Here is a 15516-nt window from a genome sequence, read left to right on the forward strand (position 1 = left end):
ACATGGCGGGGACACCGTGTTCATCCTTTATTGTTCCCCCGCACCCCTTAGTCCTGCTACAAAAAGGCCCGGGCCCGGCCCGTTCCGGCCCCATCGCCCCGCCCCCCCCACGCCCAGCCGAGAGGGGCCGTACCAGCAGCTGCGCTGGGGCCGAAGTCCCGCTGCGGCTCCAGAGTCACCTAAAAGCAAACCCTAAAACCATAAATAAGGCGCTCAAAGCGTCCAGTCCACTCCCATGTGGGGCTAAAATCTTGTCCTCGCGTAGCTTGTCCGCCGGTCAGTTCACAAGCAAGTTTTCCTGGGCAGGTTCCCTGGGAAGAAGCAAAAAGACGTGGGTGGGAGGCGGGGAAGGCGAGCTCCCCGGGCCCCCCCCAGGGCCCCCCCAGACCCCCGGTCCGAGTACCTGGAGCAGCAACAGCACAGGAGGCTGCAGGCGGAGCCGCTGCCGCGCCGGAACTTGCCGGAGGTGGGGCTGTCCTGGCACTGGGCGATGTAGGCCTGGAGCTGGCTGCCCTGGGCCTCGCCCTCCGACTGGTGCTGCTGCAACAAGCAGGGAGGGCGGCCGTGAGGGCGTGGCGGCCGCCGCGGGCACAGCGCGGGCAGCCGGAGCGCGGGCAGCCCGGAGCGCGGGCAGCCGGAGCGCGGGGCCGGAGCGCGGGCAGCCGGAGCGCGGGCAGCCGGAGCACAAGCGTGCGTGCGAGCAGAGGGCGGGGCACATTCGGGTGTACGGAGAAGGGGATGTTCGGGCCCAAAGGGCTGTGCCCCTGCAGCAGCAGATGGCTGCCCCAGTGTGCCTGCAGGACCCGAGACATAAGCAAGCACCAGTCACCGGGAGGCTGCCACAAAGCTCTACGGATGGGTGTGGGAGGTGTACTTGTGAGATGTAGCTCCTGCCCGGCCTCCGCATCCCAGAGGCCGAAGGATCCAGGATAGCAGGGGGGGGGGGGGGGGGGGGGAGCAGGGCTGAGGCGGCCAGGGACAAGGACATTTCCAACTGGGCCTTACCTTGATGGTCTCATAGGAGCCGGTGATGAGAGCAATGAAAAGACTGAGAACCATGTAAATGAAGAGGCTGATGAAGGAGTAGAGATAGAGTTGGGAGAAAAGCCAGACCAGGCCACTGTGAGCTTGCATGGCAGCAAAAGTCACAAACATGTCGTCCCCGTTGATGAGTGAGAACAGGCACTCTGACACCATAGAGAGGGAACGAAACTGGAAGAGAGCAAAGAGCAATCAGGGTGAAAGAAAACCACTGGGACTGGGGGGCAGGAAGGGGAGAATGGGGAAAAGAAACACAACCAGGATAGAGAGCCACAATTAGAGAAGCTTAAAGGGCCCTTTCTTCTCCCAACAGCTGATCCCAATTGTCCCATTTCTCCCTCCCTTACATCCTCTACCAAAGTCCTCCCTTAAATGGTCATTCTCCTGGACCCCAAGACAGCCTAAGAGAGAAGCAGAGTGGCCACCCAAAAAGCCCCTTCCCCCAGGAAAGGGCCTGGCCCTCCTTCCCCTGCTGATGTCCTTATGAGCACCTTCATGTGGTACGGTCCCAGTACTATCCAGCCACAGAAACAGTAGCCCAGGTAGATGACCGCCACACAACAGCAGAAACGCATGACGCTGGGCAGAGCCACTCGAAGCGTGGCAATGAGGATCTGGAAGAGACCACAGCGACCATCAAGGCTACCACAAAAGCTGGCCAGCCAGCCCTCCCCTCCCCCCATCTCCCATGTGAGGGCAGGCAGGGGGCCCACGGTCACAGCCCTCACAGCCAGGGCAGCAGAGTCTGGGCTCCCATCTCTCTCTTGCCCCAAGACAGGGAAGGGTTGGGTGCTGGCCTGGCTTCAAATCACACCCCCTCCCCAAGGGGCTGGGCAGGAGCCAATGCTGTGAATGGTGGGAAGGGATCTGGGCTCACATTATATTTCTGAAAGAAGGTAAGATACCGGATGACGCCAACCCAGACCAGCAGAGTGGAGGTGCCCAGCAGGATGCTGCAGACGTCATAGCTGGCCAAGTTCTGGGGGCACAGGGAGCTCCATCAGCTCTACGGGGTACACAGCCCCCGCCTGATGCAGCAGCCTCCTCGGCTATCCCCCTGCATACTGACCCCCATTCTGTGCCATGTGAGCAGATGCATGCGTGTGTGCACCTACTTGTGGACTTGGAGACAAAAGAGCAGTCAGATGGGAAAGGGGGCAGTGCCCAGGGTGGGGACAGCCAAGGAACCCAGAGGGTGATCAGGATGTCTACTGGCCCCAGAGGACCCATACAGACACGGGAGAGAGCACCCAGCAGACACCAGAGGGACACTGACTCACAAGCTTGGCGACCAAGGGGAAAGAAGGGTGACAAAGACAAGGTAGAGTTTTTAGAGAACAGGAGCAACAAAGATCTCTTGGGGACACAAGCCTAGCTGGGAAAAGGGGACAGACTGTGGGCTCTATGGTGGTCCTAACTTGAAATGTCTCCAGAGAATCTGGATCCCACAAAAGGAAAAGGGGGACCTTTTACCCAGACAATGGCCTCTTCCAGGCTTGTCATGGTTCTAATGAAGGTCATGTGGAGCAGGAATAGGGGTCCCTTTGGAAATGCATCATATTCCCCACTCCCTTTATCCCTTTTAGAAGTGGGAGGGCAAACTTCCGTCTCCCCTTCTCCCTACACGACCTCCCATACCCCAAGGAGCCATTCCTCCCCTTCTGCTCTCCCCTCCCTCCAGCAAGGGGACCTGCCTGACTTCTTGGGACTGGGAGGCCGTGTCCCCCAGCCCACCTTGGCCTCAATGCCAATCTTCATGATGGTGCCAGATATGGTGAGTATGTCACTGGCTACAAGAAGAATGTACCAGCCATTCACAAACTCCAGCCGTTCCCACAGGCTCAAGACATGGCCCTGGCGGTGACGCAGGAAACGGGCAAATTCCTGAGAAATGGGGAGAAATGCTTCAAAATGCTACCCAAGACCCCAGATTCACTTCCTTCTTCCCAGTAATCCTTGCTTTGGGAGGCAATTCCAAGACTATGAATGATGGGAGGGTGGCCCCAAGACCTTGAGTAACAGAAGACAGTGATTAGGGAGAAAGAAGAAAGGGTGACCCTAAATCTCACAGTTTGCAGCAGGAAACCACGCAGCAGGGAACGGGCACAGAGCAGGAAGGACAGGGCGCAGGTCAGAATCACTACCACATCGAAGAAGAGGCGGAACCGGTTGTCTCCTGGAGAAAATATGGTGTTTTGTGGGAGGCAAGAAAGTGGAGATCAAGTCTCTGAACAGGAAAGGGACAAAGGCAGAGAGAGCAGAGGGTCCCAATGGTAAAGAAGCTGAAGGGACAAGCCTGAGGCTAGGTTCAGGGTCTTACCGTGCCCAAAGACGCTGGGATGTTTGCACTCCTGAATGTGGGCACTGGTCTCTAAGCGGATAGGGACTCGCCCACTGTGGGCTTTGTTGTCAAATGTAATCTGGAGATAAAAGAATATCACTGATGATAAATGTGAGCGGTGCTGAAAAACGGGCAAGACCTGCTGAAACTAGTTCAGGATGAAGCAGAATGATAGTCATAACCTCAACAGCCAACAGTTACAAGGGCTTCCTGTGTGCCGGGCACTGTGCTGGCGCTTTACAATTATCTCCTTTGATCCTTACAACAACTCTGGGAGGAAGTGCTAATTATCAACCCCATTCTTCAGCTGAGAAAACTGAGGCAAACAAGTCAATTAAGTGACTTGCCCAGAGGATCTGAGCCCACATCTGAACTTGGGTTTTCCTAATCCTAGCCCCAATGGCCCTTGGCTGTCTATATACACTGATGATAAATGGATCAATGAAAAGGACAATAAAGCTGACCAGGAGACAAACCAGTGAACTGCCTCCACCTTCATCACCCAGGCACGAGGGGGAGGGTCATCATCACTCCACCCCAGGGCTCCCAGCCTCAGCACAAGGTCAAGTGCTCTTATCACAGGGTAGCCCTACACAGACTTGTGAGGTGGCAGTGAAAGCAATAATGACCCCATTCTAAAGAGAAAGAGGAGGCTCCAAAGGCTCAACCTCCTGCTCTCCCTGCTCCAGGGTCCAGAGGGATGCTGCACAAACCCTGTTGGAGGTAATCCCACAAGCCCCAGGCCAGACTGAAGACAGCCACAGTCAGCTTCCCAGCCCTTCCCTCCAGTCTGGGGTCTGTGAAGGCAGTCACAGGATGCAGGAGCAGGTCTGCAAGGGCCCTCAGAGCAATTCACAGAGAGAGCAATGGGGGAAGCTTAGAAAAAGGAGTTAACCCAGAATCATACAGCTATGAAAGGAGCCTAAAAACTCCAAATCCAGTCCTTCCCTAACTCTGCTGCTTCCAAGTTCCAGCACCTTTTTAAACCAGGATGATCCCTTCACTCTCGTTGGAGCCTACCAAGCTCCCCATGTATTGTCTCCCTGACCTTACTCCATCCTACTACTTGTCCCCCATCTTCAATGCCGACCTCTACCGGGCCCACTCTGGCTCCAATCCCAAGGACAACTCATCACTAACTCACAACTCAGTAGCCTCCCACCCTTCAGGACTTAAGGGCATCAACACAAGGCTGGCACAGAGAAAGCGTGCCTTCGAGCCTGGGCTCACCAGAACAGTGAAGGTGTAACAATCCGGGATCTCGTTGTTGATAATGGTCTGCAGGTTGATAGTCTTGAGCTGGAAGCGGATGGTGACATTGATGAGCCTGAGAGGTGGAGGGGAGAAGACGGAGTGAGAGGGACGGGACAGGAAAAGCACCGGCTTCTTTTCCTTTGGGAAAGCCCAACAGGCCTTGCTTCTTCGGGGCAGTGAGGAGCAGTCAGGGAGGCTCTGCAGACCTTGTCACTATGGCTTCCTGACCCACCCCTGAGGAAGTCCATCTGCAACTGGAGTCAGTACATGCCTCCCTTCCCCCAGAATCCCTTGGAGGGGGTTGGGGGCAGCAGATGAAGACAACCAATAGGCCCATTTCACAGACCCACAGAAAAAAGGAGCAGAACCTGCAGAGGGAGGAGCAGGGATCGGGAGGCAATTACTTGTGAAACTTGAGAGTGAAGTTCTTGTAGCTACTGCCCTGGGCCAGAAGGGACTCCTCATCTGGGGGCTGAGGATAGCGCTCGGCAGGGTCCACCCTGACACAATCTGGAAAGATAGGATGGGCATTGTGGAGGCTCTCTGCCCCGGCCCCTTACCTCCAAGGGAAGGGGCAAGTAGTCTCTCCATGAGAGGCTCCACAACTGGGACTTCAAGTCTCCAGGCCTCCAAAGCCCAGCACTGACTAGCCAGCAATTCAGGGTCCTGTGTCCTAAGGGCTCCGGGGCATTGGTTCTGAGAATCAGAGAACCAAAGGAATATGTTTTCCGTGGGGGGGAAAAAAACAACACTGAATTTGAGGTTACAGGCCTTAGGTTCAGTTCCAGCTCTGCTATTTATAGCTGGGTAACCCTGGGGAGTAGCTTGACTCATCTCTCTCCCTTTCTACAAAATGGGGATCCTCATGCTTGTACTTCCTCCCTCAAAGGACTGTGGGGAACAAAGTGCCTCACAGTAGTTCAGAGATGGAAGCTATCAGGATTATTAGTAGAGGAATGGATTCCATACACTAAAGAGATCGAGCTGAGTGCCAAGGAATGGAGAAAATGGTGAAAAGAGACCCTGAGAGCCCTTTGATTTTTGTCACGATGGATCTTTTTGCCTTTGCTTGTCTTTGGTCATGGGGAGGTAGAGAAACATTTCCATGGCCAAAGGCTTTAAGGAAAGGAGGGGAAAACCCAGGAGAGTAAAATAATAGGTGAACCTTGGAGGGGATGGGACCAGGCATTGGGAGGAGGCTCCAGGGGCATTCCTGAAAGATCCCCACTTCAGTCTCAGCCCTTCTCCTTCCCTCTACCCCTCATATCCATACCCCCCATACTAACCGGTGATCACCATCGGATCGATGTCAAAGGTGTCATTGGCAGGATCGATGTGCCCATGACGATAATATTGTTGGCACAATGCCAGGGCCGAGCCGTTGGCTTCAGGGCCGCCCCCACCTGGCACATAGGCATATCTGCCCAGGGACTGCTCAGGGATCTGCAAGTACTGGCAGATGGCAGACAGGTGGCAGAGGTAGGAAGGAAAGGAGTCATTACCCCTCCACCCTGAGCTCTGTCCCTATCCCTAAAATCCCCAATCCCAGATTTATTTTCCGCCATATCTGCGTCCTCTGTCCTCATACCTGATCCACAGCAAAGATGATGGACTGGTTGAGGTCGGCCTGAGTGTAGACAGCATAGCTATCATCAGCTCCATCTGTGTAATCCTTGAGGAAGAGATGTTTGAAAGCTACCGTGTTCTCCTCTCGAAACATCACCACAATCTGGTTACTGAGCCCAAACAGGATGAGCTGCCAAGGAGGGAGGCAAAGAAGAGGTGCCAGGGTGACGGTGAGGTAGAGTTGCCCCCACTTGCTGTGGCTCCGACTTTACGTCCCCAAGTCTCAAAGGAAAACATCCAACCCAAAGACAATTACATCTCCTTTTTAGTTTGGGATGAAAATGGTATGGGGGTAGGGGCAAGGGAAGGAGAGAAAGAAGTCTCCTCACACACAAGAGAAGACCGGCCCTGGGAGAAGGGTAAGATGGGTGCCCACAATCTGCAAACAAGGATTTCACCAGGGCTAAGTAAAAGTGCACCTTTCCATCTTTCTCTTCCCCATACTTCGAGTGTTCCCCTTATTCCCCCATTACCCTCAGGTGGCCCCCAGGGGCACCTGGATGGTGACGATGAGGATCTTGGCAACCTGCAGCATCAGCTTGAAGGGCTTTCGACCCTTGGCCCGGAACTTGTCACAGGGGCTCATAAAGAAATATTTTAGACGCCGGCGCAGGTCTTCCTCCTCGCTGACATGCAGAGACTCTCCTTGGGACCCATAGCCAGGACAGGAACTGGGACTAAGCAATGGTGCTCGCTCTAGGGTTGGAGGGAAAGGGCCCTCAGAAACTGTGACTCCACATTCTCCAATTGATAAGTGATCAAAAGATACTTTTTAAGGGAAGAAATCAAAGATACCAATATAGTTATTGGTATTAGAGAGAACTCCCAGGTTCTACCTTATATCCATTCAGCTGGGCAAAGTAAACAAAAGAAAAAAAAAATGCCAAATGTTGGAGGGATTGTGGGAAAATAGGGTATCAGTCCATTTATCAAATCCGAATCAGTTAATTTAAAGTTATTAAATGTAAGAATATCCTGCAACCCAGTAAAACCAGTACTGGGATTATAGCCCATAAAGATCAAACAAAGAAAAAGACAAAAATATTTTTATCTGAGTGGCAAAAAAAGTGGGAAACTGAAAGGGTACCCAGAAACTGAGGAACAGCTAGACAGATTATGGTCTATGAATTTGGTGGAATAATATCATGCTGTAAGAAATGATTATGGGGATTCTATCAAAGAAATCAAAGATGACTTGTATAAACTGATGCACACTGAAGTGAGCAGAACTAAGAAAGCAATTTATTCAATAATGGCATTACTGTAAGATAAACAACTTTAAAAGAACGCTGATCAATACAATAACCAATAACAATTCCAGAGGACTCGTAATAAAATAGACCATCCACCTCCTGAAAAAGGTTACAATGAAGACTGAAACATACAGTTGGGGTCATGGCCGGGAGGGGGGGGTGGTTTGTTTTCTTTCACTATGCATGTGCATAAATTGTTAATATTTCTTTCACTGTCAACAGGGGAAGGGGAGATGGGGAGAAGTTGAATTTTCACTGATTGAAATTAAAACAAACAATAAAACAAAAAAGGCCAGCCCTGACATTAAGGGTTATTACTGATGACCAGCTTCACAGAAAAGAAGCTCAGACTTTCACTCTGGGACAGCCCAGCCCATCTGAATTCCCTCAGCATCCTTTTCATAAGCACCATAAGAGAAAGAACCTCCTCCTTCTTCAGTCCAGGAAATCCCTGAATGCTTCTCAGCATATTTATCCTCCCTAGGTCTGTTCTCTCATCTACAAAAATGAAGGAGTTAGACTGGATCATGTTTGTGATCCCTCCCACCCCTTACACTAGGATCAATCATCAGAGAAGCCAAGAAAGCCAGCAGGTCATATCTCTGGCACTTAACCCTGACTTGACCAGTCTCCCTCCTGCTAAGTAATAAATAATCACATTTCCACTGTGCTTTAAGATTTGGAAATCATTTTTCCTCAGAACTGAGTTTAAAAATGTATTAGGGTAGCTAGGTGGCACAGTGAATAGAGCACCAGCCCCGAGTTCAAATTTGACCTCAGACACTTAATACTTCCTAGCTGTGTGATCCTGAGCAAGTTACTTAACCCCAGTCGCCTTAGCAAAAAATAAATAAATAAAAAATAAAAAAAATAAAAAAAAAACCAAACAAAAAAACAAGAATTGTCCTCATTTTGTAGATAAAAAAAACCTGACACTTTAAAAGGTTACATAATTGTCTGTCGATTCTACAACAAACAACTTCATTAATTCCAATGTTTTCAACCTCTCCAGTCTGGGGCTACACAGGCAGATAAGGCATCAGCTGGCAGAAACTCCCAGGGAGAATGGAAACCACTGATGGGAATCAATGTCCCACCTAGAAACTATCCCTTTCATTTATCAGGCCTTCTTCTCAATAACAAATTCCTAAAAAGGGTCTTTCTACTCACTGCCTCTACTCCCTCACCAGCCACACAGTCAACAAACATTAAGTACTTACTATGTGCCAAACACCACACTAAGCATGGAGATACAAGGGAAGATGGTCCTTGCTTTTGGAGCTCAAGTGATCTGATCTCTGACCCTGTCACTTAAATGAAACTCTTCTCAAAAAAGCCATCAAGAATCTACCTGTTAAGTCTGATTGTCTCTCCTCCAGCTCTTATTCCCTTGATCTTCCCTCCATTTCTTCCCCCCAGGACAGGACAGGACAGGGCAGAACAGTGACAAGAATTTCTTCAATGTTCTCCCAGCTTCCAGGCTCCCCCTTTCTCCCAAGGCTTTTGACACGATTGCTAAATCAGACTTTTAAACGCGTAACCCTGAATTCACTGCTCACCTGCTACTATAATGAGGCTAAAACAGATCCCTTTACTCAGCAGTTTTTTACAGTACAGAACCATGATACCTCTTGGTTGGGTGTTCCATGGAGTTGGACACACCTGAAATAAGATTTCACAACCACTTGTGGATAAGGAAAAATCCACGAGAAAGTGGCACTAGAGCTGAACTCAGAGGGGGAACCATGGAGTCTAAGGGGCAGAGCAGTGTACCCTGGACCTAGCAGACACAAGTTCAAAGGCAAGGAGTCTGTTGAGAAGACAGTCAATTATGCAGCCCAGACTGACTAGATCATAAGGTCCAAGAAGGGAAGGAATGGGCAATAAGGCCAGAAAGAGAGCCTGAGTGGAAACATGGCCTTAAAATGCCAACAGAGGAGCAAGCAATTTATTGTGTGCCAGTACCTCTGCAAAGGCTCTGAGGTGAGAGACAGATGTGAGCATGGGAAACACCAGGAGGTGGCTCAGCCGGCTCCTCCAGTGCAGTAAGAAGGCTAAGGCCATAGGAAAGGTGATGAGAGGCTGATCCAGAAGTCACCTTGGGAGAGAAGGGGAGAGTGTCTTTACCCTAAAGGTCTCTGCCAAAGATCTCATATATAAGGAACTTCTTCTAATATATAAGAGTCATTTACCAAATGATAAACACTCAGAAGATACAATGGATAGAGTGCTGAGCCTGGAACCAGTAAGACCTCAGTTCAAATGTGGCCTTAGACACTTTCAAGCCACACAAATCTGGCCAAGTCACTTAACCTCTGTTTGCCTCAGTTTCCTCATCTGTAAAGTAGGGATAATAACAACACCCTCCTTAAAGGATTGTTGAGAAGATCCAATAAGATATTATATGTAAAGACCTTTGCGAAACATAAGAGTGACATATACATCTACTCTATTATTATTAGTTGAAGGAAATGCATCAGCAATTCTTGAAGAAATGCAGGCTGTCTATATAGTCATGAGAAAAACTGCTTCAAATCATTAATTATTAGAGAAATCCAAGTTAAAGCAACTCAAGTTTCAGTTCATGCCCATTAGATTGGTAAAGTGTATAAAAAGGGTCGGAGGCTTCATAAAAAAGAGGCAGTAAAACATTATTGGTGCAGTTATGATTGCTTGAGAGAGCAATCTGGAGCTATCAAAATAGGAGTGCCCTTCCAATTACAACTACATACTCCCCTTACTTCCCAAGGAGATCAAAAGATGAAAGTTCTGCATGTCCAAAAATATTTACAATAGCTCTTTTCATAGTGGCAAAGAACTGGAAATCAAAGAGGTATCCATCAATGGAGGAACGGTCAAACAAATTAGGGTAGAATGTAACAGACTATGCTGTAAGAAAAGATGAAAAAGACTATTTCAAAAAAACCTGGAAGACCTGTATGAATTGAGTCAAAGTGAAGTGAGCAGAATCAGGACAATAATTTATACTATGACATTTATACTATGACATTTTGTAATTGAACAATTTTGAGAGACCTGAGTGCTCAGATGAATGAAATAACAAGCTATGATCTCAAAGGACCAATGAAGAATGCTACTTTTGGACATGCCCAATATACACTTGACTGTGTATATTTGATATAAGGGTTTCAGTTTTGTTGTTTTGAGGTTTCCACCCATCCAGTGGCATATGAGGAAAAAGGGGATAACTGCTTGATGATTTAAAAAAATTAAGAAAAAGATTTCAAAATTGATTAAATATTGGAGATGAAGAGAGTGAAAAATGGAGGATGATTTCTGACCTCAGTGACTAAAAGAGTGGGGTACCCTCAACAGAAACAGAGAAAATTGGAGGAAGGGTAGATGTAGGAAAGGTTAATGAATTATATCTTGAACATGATGAATTTTGAGATGCCTTTTGGATTTCCAGTTAGAGATATCTAATAGCAGTTATAGGAGAGAGATTATACCTAGATATATAGATCTGAAGGTCCACTGTATGTGTGTGTGTATATATACACATATATATGTATATATACATACATATACATAATAAACCTAAGATTGCCAAGAGAAAATATCAAAGACAAAACCTCAAAGGAGCCTCATATAACTGTTTATTATTTGTAAAAATAAGCCTTCCTCCCTTTTTCCAGGGATAGCATATTATACATGTAAAACAATGCAGAAGGGTTGGTTTTGTTAAACTGCATTTTATGTTTCTTTTTCATTCCTTATTTCAAGAGAGGCCTCAATGAGTACCAAAGAAGGGATGGATATATTTAGAATTAAAGTGATGTAAAAACAAAAGACATCAATTTAAAATGTAAAAGGAGTAACTAAACAAATAGGAGAACCCGGAGAACAGTGTCTCGAAAACCTAGGGAGAATATTTAGAAAGAGGCAATGGTCTATAGTATGAAATGTGAAGTGCTGCTGGAGGTCAAGAAGGGTGAGGATTGAGAAATGGATTTTGCAATTAAGATATCATACTTAAGATCACAGGGAAGAATACAGAATAGAATGGATTGAGAAGTGAGGAGGAAATAAAGAAAAGAAGTACAGTGATTTTTTTTTTTTTTTTTTTTAAGATTCTGAATGGGAAAAGAATGAACTATAGAATAGCTTTGAGGGAGCACAATGGGGTCAACTGGAAAGTTTTTAAAAGTGGGAAGATCTGGATATGTTTGTAGGCAGCCCCAAAGAAACCAATAGTGAGACAAAGGGAAATTGCCTTAAGGACCCAGCAGCCATTGGGAGAAAAGCTAAAAACAAGAATTGACCTTAGCAAAAAGAAATACTTTTTCATCAGTCTGAAGCAAAGAAGAAAAACTTTCTCTTTCACCCATGATTTCAAGGTTTTGAAACAGCAGGTTTAAAAGGACAGTAATGTCATCCAAAGAAATAAGGAAGTTGGGGATAAGGGTGAATTTAGGGGGAAATAGAATTTCAGCTTTGGACCTACTGAGTTTGATTTGCCAACAGGAAGTCCAGGCTGAAATGTTCAGCTGGCAGTTGAGAAGGAAGCACTGGATTTAGAAATTTGGGAGTCATTATGGAGAAGTGTTAATTGAATTCATGAGAATAGATGAGAACACCAAGGTTGAAAGTAAAGAGCAAAAAGCTCAGGACAAAATACTTGGGGAGACACCCATGCTTAAAAGTGTGGGAGTTTGGTTAACCAATTCAGAGGAATGAGGATTGTTCAAACTGGGAGGTCGAGAGAGAGGAGAAAGCTGTATTGAAAGGGAGGAGAGTTTGTTCAAAGCAGGTCAACAGTCAAGTATTAAGAGCCAACTATGAAGGGAGAGATTCCTAATAGCTGAGGAAATCAGGAAAGACTTCTTTTCAAAGGTGTGCCACCTTTTAAATGAAGGGTTCTAAAAAGCTTAGGTAGAATTGGAAAGTCTTGTTAGGAGGGCTTGTGCAAAAAGCCCAGATGTTAGGGACAGAATGCTGAGGCTGGGAACACTTGGGAAGCTGGTTTAACTGGAATGTCATTCGGAAAGAGGAGGAATATGAAGAAAATTTGGAAAGTGCCAAAGTGTCTGTTCTTTCTTCTTCTTGCTCCCTTCCTGTATGGTAGAGAAGACCTTGTCTTCAACTTGACTGACTGGCTGTCCGACTTGGAGGTCTCTTTTGGACACCTCAGTATTGTCTGCCATTCTCTCTTCTTTTAAACCTGCTGCTTCAAAACCTTGAAATCATGGGTGAAAGAGAAAGTTTTCCTTTTCTCCACCCACAATCAGTTGCAAAATCCTGTTAAATTCCTCACCACCCCTCATCTACATTCACCCAGCATCATCAGCTTAAATCGGAATAACATTTAATCTGGATTTTTTTTTTTTTAATTCATCTCCTTCTTTCCAATCTTTCCACTTTGCAATCCATCCTTCTCAGTAGCCAAAATAATCTTCCTAAGGTACAAATTGGAACATGTCATTCCTTTGCTCGGGAGGAAATTTCAGCAGCTCCCTCCAGGACAAGAGTTCTGAGCATGGGGTCCACAGATCCCAATACCTGTGAATAAATTTCAAAAAAATCTGCAAACATGGATAGGTAATTACAACTTTCTTTTTACTCATCTCAAACTGAAAAGTAGCATTTCCTCCAATAATTTAAAAACCTTCTTCTGGAATGGATGCCCTAGGTTTCATCAGTCTGCCAAAAGGGTTCTATAAAGCAAAACAGATGATGAAGCGGTGCTCTGTAGTTTAGTCCCAACCTCGCTGCCAAGCCTTATTGTATATCACTCTCCTCACAGAGTCCCCACTCAAGCAGTCAGGCCACAAGCCTTTCCCGCCTACCGCTATTTGCAGGGGTCCCCCACCCCCCACCCCAGACAGGCAGGCTTCATCTCCGCTTTCCAGGACCCTTGTTGTTTTCCTTTGAGGATCAGTCCGGGTGTTCCCCACTCCTCACAGCTTTGCCTGATCCATTTCGTCTGAAGCGCGGCCTCCCTTTCCAACTTTTCCTACGTCGCTTTGCCGGGATCTCTCCTCGGACCCCGCCGTTCTGGACCCCGCGCTAGCCCCTTTTCTCGGTCCCTGCCAGGCCATTCTTCCCCGAGAGCGTAGCTCGCCTTGGGAGAGGGGCAGCGCCTTGTTGTCAGATGGGAGCGCCCACGACTCGGGACTCACAGACTTCGTTTCTGAGGCGCCCTGGCAGCGTGACCCTGTCCAAGTCTCGGCTTAACGCTTACAGGAGGCTCCCCTGGGGGCCCCCGCACGGGCTGGGCGGGGGGGGGGGGGGGGCGACAATCCCAGACAACTCCTCCACCAGCCCGCTCTGGCTTCTCCTACTCTGCGCTAGGCAGGGCGTCCCGGAGGCACAGACAGCTCGGAAACAAGCCCGAGGAGCGGGGGCGCGAGTTCCAATGCTGCCTCTGAGACGCGGGGTCGGCCTCGCCTTCCTGCCCCACCTCCCCGCGCCCCGTAAGCCCCGGGGCCCCCGCACGGGCTGGGCCCGGCTCCCTGCGGCTCCCTGCGGCTCCCTGCGGCTCCCTGCGGCTCCCTGCGGCTCCCTGCCCGCTCGGACCCGGTAGTTTGCACGTCTGTGATTGGCCCCGTCCGGCCAGCGGCCCCTGGAGGGCAGGGCCAGTCCGTGGCCCGGCGCGGGGCTGGCACACAGCAGGCACCGCATAACTGCGACCTGGCTTGGCTGGGGGGGTCCTCGCGACCTCCTCTGGGCCGAATCGGGACTCGTCCCCGAGCCGGCTGAGCGAAGCGGGAGAAGCTCGGAGTCCGGGGCCCAGCGCCGAGAGCTTGAGGCTCCTGCCGCCCTCGGCCTGGCTCCCGTGCCCCTTACCTGAGCCGCTCCGGCCCGCGGGGTCCGCCATGCCGGGCCTGCCGGGGCCGGCGAGAACCGCACGGCTGGGACTAGAGGATTCCCGGCTTCGGTCGCCGCTCCAGGCGCGGCTTCAAACCCGCCGCGTCAGCTGACCCAAGCCCCGCCCCCAGCACGTGATGCGGAAACCCATGCGGGCTAGCACGATGACGCTACACACACCCCGCCCCTTCCGCCTACAAAGCGGAAGGGTCGAGGGAGGCCTGGCACGTGACGCGGGCGGGCCCTTCCCGCGTGACCGAGAGGCGGGGCTGCCCCTCGCCCTTGTCCCGGCGGCTGACGAGATGGAGGTCGTTCTTCTTCGGCTTCCTCCGCCCGTGTGCGCGTGTACGTCCCTACGTGCACGTCTCTCGATCTGGGGCCCTCCACGTGTCTGCACCCGGGAGCGCGTGTGCTTCTAGCCCCGGGCCCACGTGTGGCCGTGCGTCCAAGCAGGGCCGGTCCGGATCCGCTTCCATCCGTGTTCCCCGTGGGCCGCAGAGCCGGGTCCAGCTTACACGTTCACAGCGTCACGTGTGCCATGAGTTTGCCCGCCGCTCTGTGCGGGCGGTGCTGGCCGGCACATCGGTGCAGGCCCCGGGGATCGTGTGCCTGGGCGGTGGGCCTCTGGGCCAACCCCCTCCCCCCTTTTTTAGGAACCCTGCTCCTCGGGGTGTAGGGTATCCTTGCATCTCCAGACGGACTCCAGACCTCCCGGGGAGGGGAGAAAGGAGCAAAGAATAAGTGGGGCCGGGAAGAGAGCCCCGGGCTTTGTCCCTCCCCGGGAGTGCGGCTCCAAGACCCTATCGGCGCCCCCATCCCTCCGTGCACAAAGGCAAACGCCACCGGCCCAGCCGATGGCTGCAATCTGCCCCAAAGATAATCTCCCAAAGTGGAAAGGGCCGTCTTTCCCAGCTGCACCTCTAGGGCCCCAGGCTCCAAGGCACAGTTAGTTCAAAGGCACCACACTAATTTAGCTGAGAGTCAGTTCCAGCCTCCAGGGTGGAGGCCCTGAGTCTTCTTTGATGGGAGGGACTTTCCCACCCCGAGACAGAGACTTTAAGAACAGAGATAAAGGAGGAGTGGGGGGAAAGCAGAAAGACAGGAAAGGGACAATCAGACCCAGAAAAGAAAAAAAGACAAAGAAAAAGGCAGAGAAAAACTAGGAAGCAAAAA

General features: G+C 50.1%; 1 protein-coding gene across 3 annotated transcripts; it reads right to left on the bottom strand.

The window, feature by feature from the left end:
* Positions 1-8: 8 nt before the first annotated feature.
* Positions 9-15476, bottom strand: MCOLN1 (mucolipin 1). 3 transcript variants are annotated; one of them, XM_031948354.1, is made up of 14 exons: positions 14323-15476; positions 6759-6958; positions 6225-6392; positions 5923-6088; positions 5041-5146; positions 4613-4709; positions 3362-3461; positions 3111-3217; positions 2776-2925; positions 1919-2020; positions 1533-1655; positions 1006-1212; positions 404-537; positions 9-311 (listed from the first exon to the last, which is right to left on the bottom strand). In XM_031948354.1, the coding sequence occupies exons 1-14, from the start codon at positions 14351-14353 to the stop codon at positions 278-280; spliced, it is 1725 nt and encodes a 574-aa protein (XP_031804214.1). In that variant the 5' UTR covers positions 14354-15476; the 3' UTR covers positions 9-277. The 3 variants fall into 3 exon arrangements, with proteins under 3 accessions (XP_031804214.1, XP_031804213.1, XP_031804215.1); XM_031948353.1 differs by having other exon boundaries at positions 404-540; XM_031948355.1 differs by lacking the exon at positions 6759-6958 and having other exon boundaries at positions 404-540.
* Between the last annotated feature and the right edge of the window lie 40 nt (positions 15477-15516).

The sequence above is a fragment of the Sarcophilus harrisii genome, chromosome 1 (genome assembly GCF_902635505.1).
Source record: "Sarcophilus harrisii chromosome 1, mSarHar1.11, whole genome shotgun sequence".
NCBI classification, from domain to species: Eukaryota; Metazoa; Chordata; class Mammalia; order Dasyuromorphia; family Dasyuridae; genus Sarcophilus; species Sarcophilus harrisii.

Coding starts and splice junctions, on each gene's coding strand:
- MCOLN1 (XM_031948353.1), bottom strand. CDS start 14,353: ATGGCGGACCCCGCGGGCCGGAGCGGCTCAG. Junction 6,089..6,224: donor TCATCTTTGCTGTGGATCAG/GTATGAGGACAG, acceptor GCCATCTGCCAG/TACTTGCAGATCCCTGAGCA. Junction 1,213..1,532: donor TGGGACCGTACCACATGAAG/GTGCTCATAAGG, acceptor GCTCTCTTCCAG/TTTCGTTCCCTCTCTATGGT.